Raw genomic sequence first — 18155 nt, 5'->3', positions numbered from 1 at the left:
TTTGCTGCTAAGGAACCAGTTTGACACCATATTTAAAGCGGCCTGCTTTGATGTGCTGTTTGGAAAGTGTCAAGTTGTGAGAAGTTGTTTTATGCGACTCCAAAAATCACAAAGAGCTGCTTGATGCGTATCATCACCCGACGATACCGGATCAAACAGGTAAACACCTGCGAGCCGTCATTGTGCAGGTATCTGTATCGCATTCTTCTGATATGATGTGAGATTAAAACGTGTCAGGCTGCAGACCAGATAAACAAACCCATAATTGCAGTGTCTGCAGGCTTTTTTCTCTTCCTGTCAGTTCCTCTTCCAAAAACAAGCTGCTTAAATGTAATCAGTGGAGGAAGAAAAAAACCGTCAAAAGCCTTATTGTTGCAGAGTTTTATATCTCTTTTGTGGTTAGAAACTGCCAGTGAGTTCCTAAACAAAACAAACAGTATAATGCTGTTGAGTTTCTGTCTGGCTCCAAGCGCTGGAATATCAATAGAGCTGCCAATAGTAATACATTAGTTGAAGAGTTAATAGACTTGCGGGCAAGTATCGTACAACAACACAAGACGTTTGGTGTTCAAGGCTGTTCGGTAGGAGATATATGAGCTTTTGTTTTAAGTAAAAGAATGATTTATGCTCTTATTGGCAAGTCTTTCAGTATTGCAAAATATATTTTTTTCCCCTCTTGCAAATGCAATATGCTTTCATCTTGTTTTTTCTCTCTCAGGCTGATTGCATGTGAAAAATGTTCCTGTGGCAATCGTGCATGTATGAATTACCAACTAGAGTTTTGCATTTTCTGAAGAAAGTGGTTGTTTTTGTGTGCATAACTTCACTAAATATTTTTGTCTCCATCACAAAGGCATTATTCAGCTCGGTTGTTTCCATACCTTGGCAGGATCATATACGTCAGTCTCTCTGTGAAAGCTGAAATTTGTGCAGGCTCTTCAAATCAACTTTCCTTTGAGCCTTTGGTATATAAAAGTTCATCGTGATATAAGAATATCCTGTAAGTTTCAGAGCTAAAAAAAACGTCCTTGTTAGTCAAAGAAAAGCTTTTATTGACACCAGGCCCAGAAAACGAGAGCTCTCACAATATGTCGACCACTGACGTCATAGAATGCAGAATCACCGCCTCAAGCCCGTCCACCGACTCGTGGAGCAAAACAGGTCGCGCTACCGAGCAATAAAAATGCCGGTTCCAGCTCACGTGCGTAAGACATTGCGCGTTTGTTTGCTTCATTTCACCGCAGAATCGGTTGTAAACAAGATAGAGGTCGAGACTGGATTTGCAGACATATTGAGATTAAAACAATGCTGTGCCTTCTATATTGGATCCGACAGGAACGGTGCAACACACTTATGTGAGTAAAACATGTTTTTTTATATGTGATAGTATTGCATTGTTACAGATTGTTTAATATCTATTGATTACACACCTTAGCATGCGGTCACAGGCTGGAGAAGCTGTTATTGGTTCATTCGTGATCAGACTCGGACTTGTAGCATGGTTATATTCACTGAGCACGTTTACATGCACACCAGTAAGCTGATAACTCACAAATATCAGCATATTGAAATAACCAGTTTTCCCCATTTACATGCAAACCAGTAAACTGACAATGCAAGTAAACTCTCCAGACTTTATTAATAAATCGGATTATTTCCTTGTAGTGATGTCAGAAATAATAATTTCCGTATCTGACTCCAAATATTCCATATGTTATGTCAGTTGTGATGTTAAATAAAGCTTACAACATGTCAGTGGGAAACTTTCGGCTCATATATTACGCTCTCATGCAGTTACAGATGCAGCATTTTGACTGAACCACTTCTACCGCACGAGAGATGAGAACGCATTTAAAAAAAATTCTGGGTCTATATATTTCCTTCTTTCTTTCATGCAAAACGCTCGCTCTGTCTAAGATGTGTTTAAATCTGCTCTAAGTATGCGTTTCTGTCACCTATAACACATGCGCACTTCAATAAGCCGACAGAAAGCAAGTTAATGCCTTTACACGCCGTGCAAAATCGGGATAAGAGGCAAAAAACTACCTGTTCCGACCGGTTTATGCCTAAGCCGTTTATGACCTTACTGGGTTTAAAAGAAAACAGGTTACCGCGTTTACATGGCCATGTTTGTCGGCTTATTAAGCATAATCTGCTTAAGAATGTGCATGTAAACGTACTCACTGATGATCGGGCCGGCCAAGTAATACAGAAATAACATTCCAATCAATCGCGGGTGGATAAGAGATGAATCATTGTGTTTGTTTGATAAAGATATTTTGCGAGTCCTGTGAGTGATTCTCCAGACGCTTTCAAAACAATTTCCACATGTACTGACAGGGGACCTGAAGCTCATTTAATATGCAAATCTTATCCAATCCTAGCCGTGGGCGTTTACTTCCAAGTCTTCAGAGCGGCACACCCATCAAAACCGAGCGTTTTTCAGAGAGCCTCATAACCAGGGCAGAAAATAGCCTATTACTTATTCATTATGATGTTTCTGAATGTAAAAAACATGCTAACGTCATTAGTTGACCTCAGACAACAGTATAAATAAAAAAAATTAAAAAGCCAGTTCATGACATCTTTAACCCTCTTGGGTTCCTCATTTGAAAGTCAGACTAAGGATCTTCACGGTCAAATTTTTTTCTATTTTGTATTTTGGGAGAATTTGATGGTAATAATTAATATTTATACGTGTATATGTCTATTTTGCCATCTTGATGGTTTACAGTCTCACCCTTTCATTGTTGTGTGCTTTTTTTTCTTACATTGTGGATGAATTATTGAATTAAAAAATATTTTATTTCACACATTTCCAAAATTTGCTGTTACAGTGACGTTTAATTGTGTGTTTTGCACTCCTGATGTTTTAGAGATATGTACTGCTATGTGCTTTTGTTTTGCATCGTGGCTGATTTGTACACACACAAAATTCTCTGTATTTTCATATTTTTGCCTATTTCCCATTCATTTCCTATGGCGGTCATTTTTGACCGCGAAGACCCTGAGTGTGACTATTTTTTTACGACCATTAGCCTTTTCAAATCATGCCCCCAATTTGTTTTTGTGTGTTCATATACCAAGTGCCATAAAATTCACCATGTTTTGCTAAAAAAAAATTATATATGTACAACATTTTTCCGTCAAAAGTGACCGAAGACCCCAAGAGGTTAAGGAGCTGAATTGGATCTATATAACAGGTGCTTTAGAAATAAGAGATATTATTGACGTCAGCTGAAAAGGAAAGTCGATTCAAAGGATTAACTTATATTTTGATGAGCGTTTATAAAGATGTTTTCTGTATACATACAGCGGAAAAATGCATTAAGAAATCATTTTGATTTCATGATGACTTCTGGAGTTTTATGACCGCTGCTGAAATCCTCTGATCACTCCTGGGCTCAGGGCTGATTTCATGCACACTGCTTCGGGTGCGTTTGTTGAATGATTAACTTGCTAACTGTGATAATACCAACAGGAAAGAGAAAGAAGCAACCCCGCAGGAGCTGGCTTTATATTTCACCAGCGGTATAACTCATCAGAGACGTTAAACCACAAGCTGGCACGGGTAGATGGTTTGTGAAGTCCCAGAGAGGTGAAAGTTTGTGGAATATGTTGAACAACAGTCATAACAGTTTCAGATGAGCAATCATTCATCATGAAGAACGATGCTCTTTTCCATTATTATTTCTCAATCAGTTTTTTTGGGTGCTTTTTGTTCTGAATTTTCTCATTTTAATTACATTTTCTGCACTAGAATAGGTTTTCATGCTTGAATGTTCAAGAACACATTATTTTTCACATATTCTCCATTGTTGCTGCTCGTCTCTTCCCAGTCTGTCATTAATGCTCTGTTTAGCTAGCCTGACAAGCCAGACCTACATCAAGATGTTGGGTCTGGGAGCTCGCCATTGGCAGGACTCAATACGAGGGGTGGGATAAACGGTTGTCTTTCAAATTCCCTCTGCACGCAATAGGATAGCGCTACAACCAACCAGAGCAACGGAGAAGGTGACGTAGTCAGAGCGAACACACAAAACTCAGAACACATCTTCCTTTTTAAAGAATGACTTCAGTGCCGTTCTTTGTTCTTTTCTCAAAGCAAAGCTTAACTCCAAGTCTTCCAGAGTCGCGGCCAAAGCCGATTCGAACGACCGCTGTCCGCCATCTTCTTTGGTTTCAAGTAGCAGGGAATTCACACGGAACCATCACAACACTGCCGTCATTATGTTAAGCCCGCCCACCAACTCTATACACAATGTGATTGGCCTGACTAGAGTTTGGTTTTTCAAGCTCGCAAGCCAACAGAGAGTTGCTAGACGACCCTGGCTGCAAATTACATTTGCTGCCGCTAGGGTGCGTCTAGATTTCTAGGCTACTCTTTAGCTCTATTTCCTGTCTCTATGAAGCTCCTCCTTCTGAAAAGCAGGATTGGTCGGTTGGGCTCTATGAAGCTCCTCCTTCTGAAAAGCAGGATTGGTCGGTTGGGCTCTATGAAGCTCCTCCTTCTGAAAAGCAGGATTGGTCGGTTGGGCTCTATGAAGCTCCTCCTTCTGAAAAGCATGATTGGTCGGTTGGGCTCTATGAAGCTCCTCCTTCTGAAAAGCAGGATTGGTCGGATGGGCTCTATGAAGCTCCTTCTGAAAAGCAGGATTGGTCGGATGGGCTCTATGAAGCTCCTCCTTCTGAAAAGCAGGATTGGTCGGATGGGCTCTATGAAGCTCCTCCTTCTGAAAAGCAGGATTGGTCGGTTGGGCTCTATGAAGCTCCTCCTTCTGAAAAGCAGGATTGGTCGGATGGGCTCTATGAAGCTCCTCCTTCTGAAAAGCAGGATTGGTCGGATGGGCTCTATGAAGCTCCTCCTTCTGAAAAGCAGGATTGGTCGGCTGGGCTAGTGTGTTGTGATTGGTCAAGTGCTTCGAGCGTGTTTGAGAAATGTCCTGCCCCTTAACATAACCACGAGTTTCGACACACTACTAACACACTCAACCAAGCCCGTCCCTTTATTGAGTGTATGCCTTGGGCGGGAATTATCTAAATTAGGAATATTGTGATGTGTTCGTTCCCGGAAGAAAACTCAAGACTACAATAGAGGCGTTTCAGGGAGTTCAGAAACGGTGACTGATATAGAGAAGAACTGCCGCGGGAGGGACTTTGTGCTTCATAACAAAACAGCAATATTACACACTAAAGAAAGCTGAAAATGTAATGTAAATGTCCATCTTTCTACTTGAAGTAAAGTAGATGTTTTCACGAGATTGTGGTGGTATGGTTGAATGGTAAAAGAGATCCAAAAAGAACAGTTTAGGCCACTTGTATTAATAGTTAAAAAAATACACAAATGGACTACATTTGTACATTTCTTCATGAAGAAAATGTGTGTTGTTGACCATGCAAAACTTATCATTGCAATCCTAAAGGATGTTGAAGGATCCCTCCTCCAATGTAAGAAAAGTAAAATGTGCAAAAGTTGCATTTTGATTTATACGCAACAAAGTGTAATACTCATGTTCATATCAGAGACCCACATTGACCCCCAAAAGTGCCGTTGTTTTTAAGAAAAATCTACAACAAATGCTGCAGCATCGTTTCTCTTCATTAACAGCTCTTTTCTTCATTTTTGCCTAGTGTGTTTGAATCCGTTTTGGTGTTTTTTAGTAGGTGTACGTCAGGTCTCCTCAGGTTCACACACAAATATAGAGAATCACATAAACTATCAGTATGATCCATTAACCACAAACAACCCAATACTGACCGTCTTCATGTTCAACACTACATCTGTTTTAGCGTTTTAAACTTTTTGCTGTCCAAGGTTTTTCAAGGCACTACAGGCAAACCATTGTTTTTTTAATGCACTAATCAATTTTGAGATTTTGGGCTAATTTATTTCCATAACATTCTTCTTTCAGACCAGTGGAAGGAAAACAACCACTATTTATTTCAAGTTTTATTTATTTTTCTAGTTTATTTAATCTGTTTGCATCTGTAGATATCAATGAAAATACATAAATGTAAAGGCGTGACTTTTTTGAAGAAAGTTGCTGACTGGGTTTTTTTTTTTTGTGTGCATAACTTCATTAAATGTCAGAAATCTCCACTTCAGAAGCTTTACACACACCAAACTTTACAGTTTTATTCATATCTATATTCTGAAGGGTTTTACAGAGGGGTTTCTTCATATATCATTTGCCTGATTTATACACTATTGGCAAAAGTTTTGGGTCGCCTGCCTTTACATGTACATGAATTTTAATAACATCCCTTAATCCGTAGAGTTTAATATGGAGTTGACCCACCCATTGCATCTATAACAGCTTCAACTCTCCAGGGAAGGCTTTCCACAAGGTTTAGGAGTGTGTTTATGGGAATTTGTGACCATTTTTCTAGAAGCGCATTTGTGAGGTCAGGCACTGATGTTGAACGAGAAGGCCTGGCTCACAGTCTCCGCCCTAATTCATCTCAAAGGTGTTCTATCGGGTTGAGGTCAGGACTCAGGCTAGTCAAGTTCCTCCGCACCAAACTCGCTCATCCATGACTTTATAGACCTTGCTTTGTGCGCTGATGCGCAGTCATGTTGGAGCAGGAAGGGGCCATCCCCAAACTGTTCCCACAAAGTTGGGAGCATGAAATTGTGCAAAATGTCTTGGTATGCTGAAGCATTAAGAGTTCCTTTCACTGGAACTGAAAAATAACCACACACCATAATCCACCCTCCACCAAACTTTACACTCGACACAATGTAGTCAGGCAACCACCAAACCCAGACTCGTTATTCGTTGGTCACTCCAGAGAACACGTCTCCACTGCTCTAGAGTCCAGTGGCGGCGTGCTTTACCCCACTGCATCCCACACTTTGCACTGCACTTGGTGATGTAAGGCTTGAAGATTCAGCTGTTCAGCCACGGAAACGGATTCCACGAAGCTCTACACACTGTTCTTGAGCTAATCTGAAGGCCATACAAAGTTTGGAGGTCTTGTAGCTATTGACAGAAAGTTGGAGACTTCTGTGCACTGTGACCCTCAGCAAATGCTGACCCTGCTCTGTGATTTTAAGTTCCCAATGCTGTTGTTCCCAATTGCGTCCACTTAGTTATAATAGCACTAACAGTTGAGCGTGGAATATTTAGTAGTGAGGACATTTCACGAATGGACTTATTGCACAGGTGGCAACCTATCACAGTCCCACACTTGAGTTCACTGAGCCCCTGAGAGCGACCCAGTCTTTCACAAATGTTTGTAGAAGCGTCTGCATGCCTAGGTTCTTGGTTTTATACACCTGTGGCCATGGAAGTGATTGGAACACCTGAATTCAATGATTTGGAGGGGTGTCCCAATATTTTTGGCAATATAGTGTATCACAAAATAATATGGTGAAAATGTTTTCTGGCTATTGACAGTGAGTGATAAGAGATATCCATGTTAAAAAAGACGTTTCCCTCCAGTTTCACATTCAAATCTTACGCTAGGCTAGTCCCAGAATAAAATGCATGTATGAACTGAAAGCAATATGCACTGATCTTAAAAGGTCAGTGCCATTGTTTTGTCTGAAGATGCACACCACCAGTAATGTTTTCTTTCTTTCTAAGGCGTGTTTATAAAAGCTACTTAAATGTCATAATTGAACTACGGCCTAATCCTGGCTTACCTGTCTGTCAAACCAGTCAACAAAATAAAACAATGATTTTGATCCTTGCTTTGTCCAATGTTCAGATTTCTCTTCTGGAAATGTATGCAAATTAATGCATTCGTAATTAGTTAAAGCCTAATTTGCACATTTAAACATAACATTTAAGAAAACGTGTAATACAAAACACCAGTAGTGTCTCTCCTAGTGCTGGGCTTGTGTCAGTAGGGGGCAGCAGTGATGCTGAAGGGGGCTGGACTGAAGGTGCGCGTTTCTCCCACACTTCACTTCACTCGCTTCACATCTTCTTCTGCAGCAGAAGATCACCTCGAGAGCTCCTACCACAGATTCTCCTCTTCACTCTTCTGCATTACACGTTCACAGTGAACGGGTCTCGCCGTTGTCGCGCGCTCAATGCTGCTCGAATGTTCCCGGAATCTGCAGGATTTGCCTTTTAATTGCCCCGAACGGGATGTAATGTAACAACTGTGAGCGAGAGATGCACGACTTCTGTTAACTACAGCAGATACAATGGGGAAACTTCACTCAAAGCATGGTGAGTTACATAATCGCATCATATTTGTGTAAATAATATGTAAACGCGTATGTACGGTTATTCAGTTATGGGAACTTTTCTGTCCTTTACAATGACTTTAGTCCCAAAATATATAATAGCTTTCAGCTTTTTATGTTTATTTAATGACTTTTTCTTAATTTTAAAAGTGTTGAAAGGTACATTTTGCCCGTTTGTATCATTATTCTTACGTTTCTATTTGTTTTTATTGGAAATGTGAAGTGACAGGGGCACATCTCTGACAGACCAGCATAATGAAAGTCAGAAAAATCATAAATTACTTTAATATAAGATTTTTACATATGAAAGTAGCTTCGTTAGGTATAATTAGAAAATTACCGAGTGACTGAGAATCAGTTGTGTAAGCAATTCAAAAACTATTTCTCTAAAAACTGAAAAATGTCATTACCATACGTCATCACCAATATAAAAAATCTGATTAAGACGATCAGGTATTAATTCCAGCACAACATAGATTAAACACTTTGAAGTTTTTGAAATATATAAAATAGTCAAAATAACTAATAAATCATCCATAATATGTCAATCTTTGCCATGCATGCTCTTGAAATACATATATATTATAAATAATACTCCAATTTTTGTCTTTGCCATTTGGACACAGCTTGCAAACGTCGGGAAAATCCTGAAGGTGAGATTTGCATTTTTTCCATAGTTAATATGAACTATTAATGGCTTAGAACATTTTCCAATGCTTGTTCAAATCCATTTTTCAGGGGACAGTTTTGTCGTGAATGGCTTTATTTCAAGAAGAGGAGTTGAAGAGGGCGAGAGATATGGCACCAATCTGAAAGATTATAAGGTAAGAAGCACCTGTTATTGTGTATTTGCTTCCTTTATGCATCTGAAACCTTCTCGCCATCCATCTTTAGACCTGCCTCTCATAGGCAGCTGTAGCCTACCTGAAATCATGCAAAAATCACTTTGCATGAAAAACTTGACTAATTTCAATTAAATTTCCAAAGAGTATGCCGTTTGCATGATGCAAAGGTAACTGTGTTATTCTAGAAAGCAAGAATAGCCTACACAGAAGTAACTAATACTAAATGACTGCAGGGCATTATGTGATTGCTTTCTGTAGTCGAAGCTTTTTCCCTGTATCATGGTCGACTTGCTCAAGAATCTAGACTGGATCTGCACCACAGAGGGAACAACTTGCGCTGAGCCGTTCGCCGTCCCGCTGCCAAAGACCACATTCCCACTGACGAGAAATCATCATTACACCGACCGAAACAAGCAGAACGGAGTGTGTGTTCGCAAGGCCATGCAACGACATGTCGAGCTCCGCGTGATGACGAGAGCTGCTGTTGTTTTTGTCGTGTTTGGCAGCGGGACAGCTCCTCTGTGGTTGTTCCCCTGTGGGATTGATGGGGTTTGACAGCCCGTTCTCTGCGGTGGGACTATGACATCAGCGCCGGGCGGACGGTTTGTGATTGACAACTGTATTAACTAACAGCTGAGAGTCTCAGTTAGTGCTGGACGCACACACTCACATGCATAATAATGTCTGCGTGAACGGCGTCGGATTGTGCAGCGACTTTCGGGAGTGTCAGATGCTGATGAGTAATTTCACTAATTGTGATCTGTTGAGGTTTCATCTCGTGCAAACCAGTTTTCCGCAGTTAATTGTATGCTCTTTCTCCTCCACCTAAGCAGTTAGCAAGAGTTCTGTCTCATTCCCCGACCACACAATACTGCTTTTTTCTGACGTTTTTCCTAACCTGAGACAGGTTGATGGACCGACCGCTAGTTATTAACAACAAAGAATAACATGCCTCATGGCATACGTATGTCAGTAACGCAGTTCTCTTCATATTGCACATTTGAAACTGAACATTTTATGCACTTATTAATGCATAAAAGTGCATATTAATGCACTTTTTACTTGCTCTTGTTCAGACAGAGATGTTTGGATCGTGTCTCTCTTTAAAGGGATAGTTCAGCCAAAAATGAAAATTAGCCCATAATTTACTCACCCTCAAGTCATCCTAGGTGTATATGACATTCTTCTTCCAGATGAATAAAATCTGAGTTATATTACAAAAGTCCAGGCTAATCCAAGCATTAGAATTGGATTCATAGTTGCTCTGTTTTTGAAGTCCATAAAAGTGCATCTGTCCATCATATAACTGCTCCACGTGGCTCTGTGGTGTTAATAAAGGCCTTCTGAAGAGAATCGATGCGTTTGTGTAAGAAAAATATCCATATTTAAAACTTTATCAAGTAAACTTTCGACCGACCGCCTTCCCTGGTAATTTATGGAAAAATTGTTGAAAGTTCCCCTGCCAAGCGAAAGACTAACACGACCAGGTCCGCTCGTCATGACGTCACGTACGCATCTTGAGTTTCACTTTCAACATTCAACACTTTTCCATGAAATGCGGTCGGTCGAAAGTTTACTTGATAAAGTTTTAAATATGAATATTTTTCTTACACAAACGTGTTGATTCTCTTCAGAAGGCCTTTATTAACACCCCAGAGCCGCGTGGAGCAGTTATATGATGGACAGATGCACTTTTTATGGACTTCAAAAACAGAGCAACTATGAATCAAATTCTAATGCTTGGATTAGCCTGGACTTTTGTAATATAACTCTGATTATATTCGTCTGAAAGAAGAATGTCATATACACCTCGGATGACTTGGGGGGTGAGTAAATTATGGGCTAATTTTCATTTTTGGGTGAACTATCCCTTTAAACTTCAGTAAAACGTTTAGAGTTTGATTCAGTTCAGAGTCATGTTTGTTTGATTCATTTCTGACTTTTGAATAGACTCTTTGAAAAGGACAATCTCAAAAATCTCTGAATTGCTTTTATTGAAACGGACAGATATTCAAAAGAATGAATCAGTGGATGGGTTCAAATTTGAAATGGACAGGAAATCACAGGATTGATTCGAACCATCTCTAAAAAGTTAGTTCGATTCATTTCTGTGAATGACTTTAAACTGTCCATTTAAAAAAACTCTCTGAATCTCTGAATTAATTAATTGAAATGGACAAATATTCATTGGAATCAAATCTACTATAACCAGTTTGTTTGATTAATTTGAATCTCAAGTCTCAAACATTTTGAATTGATTCACTGAAATGAACAGAGGTCATTTGTGTCTTATTATGTCAGACTCTTTGCATTGCATCATTTCAATTAGCGTCACACTGAAGGACGGCATTGTAAAAAGACTAAGTGAGGATTAACCTGCCCTATTAGAAGCCTAATAAAAGTTCTTCCCTTCATGAATGGGAAAGTTATTTGGGAAAATCTGACAGCGATGTTAAGGGGAAACCACCGGCGGCGCAGGGTATGTCATTAGTCATTAATGGGCAGGTCCAGCGTTTGATTTGAATCAAAGCTTTGGCTCTGATGTGTGTTTTGTCAGTCGTCAAGTTCCTTAAAGAGTCTTTGAAACTGCGAGCAGGAGCACTTTTGATTGCTGATAAGGCGAGCTTGGGTTGTTTATTAAGGGTGGTTGAAGTGCAAGACGTCTTTATAATCAAGGGCAGCTTTTGGTGCGGATCCGAGTCCATTTCAGGTCAGAGTTTGGTTGATGAAGGTTGAACTATCATGTTGCAGTTCCGATCACAATATGCATTGTCTTGTGATGCTATCTTAAGCTATTATGCTATTAATCTCCAATGTCCCATAATGCACATATTTATGTCCAAGCAAACAAAACAAATGCATCTGTGCTAGAATTAGGCGTATGAGTGCGATCACGTTTCTGTCTAATCTGCTATTTGTGATTTTTTTGAAAACATCATAATCACAATTTTGTGTTGCCATGTTTATTCTGCAGTCAACCGAATCCTCGTTAACGATATCTTGATGAGTTGCAGGGATATAGAGTCATTGTTGTGGGATCAAAGCTGGTTTGATTGAAGGTTTTTTGGAATTACTATATTTTGCCTTCCAGTGATTGGCAGTTGCTGTGTGCCTACTATTACATGAATACTCCACCCAAAAATAAAGATTTTGCCATCATTTACTGTTGTTCCAACCCTGTTTTATAAGTATTTTTTAGTTTTTTTGAATGAAGCACAAAGTATATCTCAAGCAAAATATCAGAGCGCCTGTTTTCCACTGAACTATAGTGGATGGTTAATTTTACTGCCAAATTCTAATAAACTTCAAAAGGCATGTCATATACCATATTTTTGGGAAAATATGTCGCAACCGATTATAAGTTGCATTAGGTCAAATCGGTGTTGAGAGAAAAAAAAAACACATCAGATCAGTGTATGTCACATTTTATTATTAAATTCTGAAATGTAAAATATTGGTAAAATAAACAAAACGTTTACATTTTTAAACACTATAATCATGTATTTTAGTTCCCCTTACTAAACAACAAATCTTTTAAAGGAATACGCCGACTTTTTGGGACTTTTGGGATCTTATTCACCATATCCCCCAGAGTTAGATAAGTCCATACATACCATTCTCATCTCCGTGCGTGCCATAACTCTGTCTGACGCACCCACCGTTAGCTTAGCTTAGCACAAAGACTGGAGGTAAATGGCTCCAGCTAGCCTGCTGCTCAATAAGTGACAAAATAACGCCAACATTTTCTATTTACATGTTGTGATGTGTATAGTCACATCGTGTACTAAGACCGACGGAAAATGAAAAGTTGCGAGCTTATTGAGCAGCAGGCTAGCTGGAGCCATTTACCTCCAGTCTTTGTGCTAAGCTAGGCTAACGGCTATGGCACGCACGGAGATGAGAATGGTATGTATGGACTTGTCTAACTCTGGGGGATACAGTGAATAAGCTAAAGTGCCAAAAAGTCGGTGTGTTCCTTTAAATGTAACAGTATTCAGAATCAGAACAGAACAGGTATAAAACAAACAAATTATAGTGCCATTCATTATAAACAACATTAAAAACGCAGAGCCTAAACACATTTATTTAAAGTGAAACTGAAACTACTGGCATGTGGGAGATCCACTATACAAATAACGGCTGGAATACCCAAAGTGTGCACACATAAACCCGTCTCTCGTGCTAAATTGAGTTCTTTTCTGCTGCTTATTGTGCTTTAACAGTCAAATGCACACACAATAAGGTCAAAATGCCGGTCTTGACGAGTATTCACGTGAACGCAGTCAGTTATGTTTTAGGTGAACGTAAACAGTTGAGAAAGAAAACACTTGTAACCATATAATGGATCCATGCATTCGGTCTTAAAGTGACAGCAGCCTAATATACCTGCTGCCAAATTATGAGATAATATTAAAAATATCTATATGGCAGTTTTTCTCCTTGGTATCAATGTAAACAAAACATTTAAAGGAATAGTTCACTTCAAAATTAACATTTCCTGATAATTTACCCCATCTCATCGAAGATGGTCATGTCTTTCTTTCTTCAGGCGAAAAGAAATTAAGTTTTTTTGAAGAAAGCGTTCCAGGATTTTTCTCCATATAATGTATTTCAAGGTCCAAATCAATGCAGTTTCCAAGGAAGGGCTTCAGAGGCTCTGCACGATTCCAGACGAGGAATAGGGTCTTATCTAGTGAAACCATTATTTGTTTAAAAAAACGAAACAAAAAAAAACATTTATATACTTTTTAACCTCAAATGCGCTTCTTCACGATGTATGACGGCATCACGTTGGAAAGGTAATGGCCTTGTGTTAAAACGAACGTGCAAAGACTAAATCAAACGTCCTTTACAAAAATAAAGGTAAAACAACAATGTCGGACTATTTTAAAGTTGGAGGAGAACATGAGATGGAGTTTTTCGGCACTGGGTCGGTACTTCCACCTACGTCATGGCTGTGACATTTCCAACGTGATGACATCATACGTCGTGAAGAAGAACAACACCAAAGTCGCGCATTTGAGGTTATGTACATTTTTTTAGAAAATGACAGATGGTTTCACTAGATAAGACCCTATTCCTTGGCTGGGATCATGCATAGCCCTCTGAAGCCCTTTGAAACTGCATTGATTTGGACCTTCAACCCGTTGGTTGCCATTGAAAACCATTATGTGGAGAAAAATCCAGGAATGTTTTCCTCAAAAACAAAACCTGAACATCTTGGATGAGATGGGGGTGAGTAAATTATTAGGAAATCTTCATTTTGAAGTGAACTATTCCTTTAATGTCAAGCCCTAAATGTGACTTATATTCTGGAAAATGTGGTAATAATCATATGAATTGTGCACATGACAGAGGGTGAGTAAATGATGACAAAATCTTTTTGTAATTACTTCGTCCTTTTTGTAAAACTTTGTTTTTGTAATTACTTCATCGAAGACGAGTCCACTGGAAAACAAGTACTACTGGAATTTTAAGCTGGAAAAAAAACAGCAAATTGAATGTTTATTGTGTTTAATGTATTGTATTTGAAGCCCCATCCTTTTTGAACATGTAAACAAGCTTATTTCTTTTCTCGAGCATCTCTGTTTCTCTTCGTAATATTGAGGGATGGTTGAGTTTATAATGCGGTTGAGCTGTTATAATTTTTTTCCAGACCGCGTATAAATAAACAGTCTTTTAATAGACTGTCTACATGACATTTCTCTTTGATGCTGAAATGACTCAATACATTTCAACACTCAGATTTAGTCTGTTGTTGCCATAATTTTCTCTGATTGTCTAAGTCATTTACAACTGGTTTATGATGCACAAGTGTAAGGAGAACCGAATGACGTGATTGTGTCATACCGCCCGTCACCCCTAGGGATTGTTTGACATTTGTCGAGCCGGTTGTAGTGTTGCATTGTCTTTATAAGTGCGGTTTGACTTTGCACCCCAGAGCAGTTGTAATTCTGTCCTCTAAATGAACTGAAAGGAGACACCTTTACATGGACTGATGCTCGTGTCTGTGACAAACCAGAGGAGATGTATAATTTGACACTCAGTGCTTAGGAATCTCTTTAAGAATGACGCATTTCTGGATTTACATCAAGTGAAGTATATGAGTACTTTGTTCTTACCTCACCTGGCTTTTGTGTTCTGTATGCACAACATACTGTGTTGTTCACATATTCTTTTTCAATTTACAGGAAGTTTCCAATTTTAATACATTTGAAACTCCATTATCAGCAATTGTGGCATTAAGTCCGTTACAACCAACTGAATTTCATCTGGTTGCTCAGTTGAGGTTTAAGTTCCTGATATACTTCAAGTGAAATTGAAAAATGAACTGGTGTGATGACATTTTGACCAAAATTGGGCAAAAACTAAGTTAATTTTGTGTTTGTTTCGGGATTCGCGTCAGTCTTGAGATCAGAGGAGTGAAGTTTGGCCGATATGGCCCAAAAAAATTATCACAATATAATTTTCCATATCAGTCGATATCGATAATTAGCACGATAAATGTCAAATGTTTATTTCTTTAAAGTTTAAAGGCATATTTTTGCTCCTGAGTAACAGACAGTTAACTGTGGTTTTAAACTCTCCTTTATTGTAAAAACATGACAAACACTTCCCACACAAGTGAACAATGGATCAAAACTGAGTTAGATTTATGTATTAGTAATAAAATCAATATTAATAGAGTTGAATATTATTAATATAAATAGAATATATAAAATAAATATCTCTAGTAAAATCTAGAACTGTAATGATATAACATTTGGCTCTGCTGACTGCAAATGCAAAGTTAAAGTGCTTTAAAGATAATGTTTGTCAATAAACAAAAATAGAATAAAAAAATATTTTTGGGCAGCATGCCAAACCTTATAAATAAACATGACAATTGACAATTCAAATCTTATAAATAAACATAACAATTGACAATATCTATGTATCAGTTATATATATATATATATATATATATATATATATATATATATATATATATATATATATATATATATATATATATATATATATATATATATATATATATATATATATATATATATATATATATATATATATATATATATATATATATAATATAATATAATATATAATATATATAATATATATATACACTGTATATATACAGTGAGGAAAATAAGTATTTGAACACCCTGCTATTTTTCAAGTTCTCCCACTTAGAAATCATGGAGGGGTCTGAAATTGTCCTCGTAGGTACATGTCCACTGTGAGAGAAATTTAAATCACTTCCGTATTGGCTTCAATAGAAACTGCGGGAGGTTGCCGCTTGGTTCTGACGCCTGTACCAGACGCCTGTACCAAACTGTGATGGGCAATATCGCAACAACGACAAGAAAAAACAGGTGTACTTGAGCATTCTGTCCTTTTGAGGGTCGCATCTTGTGACATCATGTCCTGTTTTTGGTCTGTTTACATGTCTTTGTTCGTCGTTCATATTTCATTCGAACCGCACCAGAGTTCGTTTGGAAGTGGAGACCCATCTTTTCAGCGGTCTTGCTTGTTTGGTGCACACCAGGGTTCGAATGGCAGCGTTCACATTTGTTTATCGCACTAACAGAGGAATTGAGGGACATTAACTTTGCAACATTAATACTGAATTGAATCAACATTGAACTGCATAGAGCTGAATAATGACTAAATTGTCTTCTATAGAGCTGCTGTGCAGCTGAAAATTGATGAATTATAACATTAACATGGTTATTTTCTTGTTTATTAATTTGAAGCTTCTTTGAAAATCTGTATTGTATAAAGCGCAATAAGAATAAATGTTACTTGACTTGATCATGGCAGCAGTAATTCGTCAAAAGATGGAAAAGAGATTTGAATACCTTTATTCATATGCATGGCATTACTTAATTTGCATAATTCGTTAAGTAATTTCGGTGCTAAACGGCGCAGACGGCATATGCAAATAAAGCTGCACAATTCATCTTTCATGATTTGCATCTCTTAGTGCACGTTCATTGAAAGAACTTTGCTTAAAAGACGTGATGCTGTTGAAACAGCTTAATTTGTACTAAACCCAGAACATTCCTTGAAGTTAATGGAAAAGAGGGAATGTGTCCAATAATTGTGTCTGGCAGCCTTTTAAAGTCAGCTTTAGGATTTGGGAGGCAGGTAAAATCCTGATGGCCGCAGATTAGAAACGGGCCAAATCGGGTGTTTGGTCAGACCCCCCCCCCCCTCCCCCATCCCATTGTCAGGGAAGCGGAGGGAATGGGATTCCTTAGCTGCCTGGACGCGACTTCAAAGCGCGGAGCTGGGAGTTATTAAAGCTCTCTGATATCACTGAAGCCGCGTATCTGGGGGAAGGGCGGATGGACGAACAGGCCCGCGGGGAGAGACAGACGGGTGAATGTCCCGAGGGTTTTCCTGGTGTGGAGTTCCCGAGTATTAACTCTAAAAGCCATTAGTGTTCAGTGGGCAATAATGAGCTCATTAGCTGCAGTCAGATGTTTCCTTAAAGGAATATCATGTCGTTCCTAACCTGAATGAACCCAAAAATGAGAATTCTGTCATTAATTACTCGCCCTCATGTCATTCCAAACACGTACGACTTTCGTTCAATGTTTATATGTGAATAAAAGCCTAAATTCAATCTGTTCATCATAAAGTGATCGTGTCTCTTAAGAAAATTTGGACTAAACCGCTCAATTCATATGGATTAGTTCTACGATCCCTTTATGAACTTTTTGAAGCGTTAAAGAGGGGGTTGTGGAACTGTCAATGGAGGGACAGAAATCTCTCAATTTCATCAAAAAGATCTTCATTTGTGTCCTGAAGATGAATGAAAGTGTTACAGGTTTGTAACGACATGAGGGTGAGTAATCAATGACAGAATTTTCATTTTTGGGTGAACTGTCACTTTAATTAAGCGTCTTTATCAGAGTTATCATCATAACATTTTCATTACTTGGAAAAAATATATAACATTAACTATTTGAGTTATTTCAGCTGTATGCTTTTTTTGTTTAGTACTAAAATACCTAAAACTTAATCAAATAGAAATATTGAAAATAATTAAGGTGCACTATGTAACATTTTTACAGTAAAATATCCAAAAACCACTAGGTCAG

General features: G+C 38.4%; 1 protein-coding gene across 2 annotated transcripts in view; it reads left to right on the top strand.

Moving 5' to 3' along the window:
• The first annotated feature begins 7918 nt into the window (after positions 1-7918).
• nkd2b (NKD inhibitor of WNT signaling pathway 2b) overlaps positions 7919-18155 on the top strand; it is a 68113-nt gene continuing 57876 nt past the window's right edge. The window contains exons 1-3 of one of the 2 annotated variants that reach the window (XM_079836615.1): positions 7919-8183; positions 8827-8853; positions 8939-9024. In XM_079836615.1, coding sequence (XP_079692741.1) covers positions 8159-8183; positions 8827-8853; positions 8939-9024 — 138 coding nt within the window. In that variant the 5' untranslated portion in view covers positions 7919-8158. The remainder of the gene's footprint in view (positions 8184-8826; positions 8854-8938; positions 9025-18155) is intronic. The other variant, XM_079836616.1, reaches the window with a different exon arrangement.

Source organism: Gobio gobio (genome assembly GCF_949357685.1).
Source record: "Gobio gobio genome assembly, chromosome: 15".
NCBI classification, from domain to species: domain Eukaryota; kingdom Metazoa; phylum Chordata; class Actinopteri; order Cypriniformes; family Gobionidae; genus Gobio; species Gobio gobio.
The sequence above is the reverse complement of the archived record's forward strand: the minus strand, read 5'-3'. Positions and strand labels throughout refer to the sequence as shown.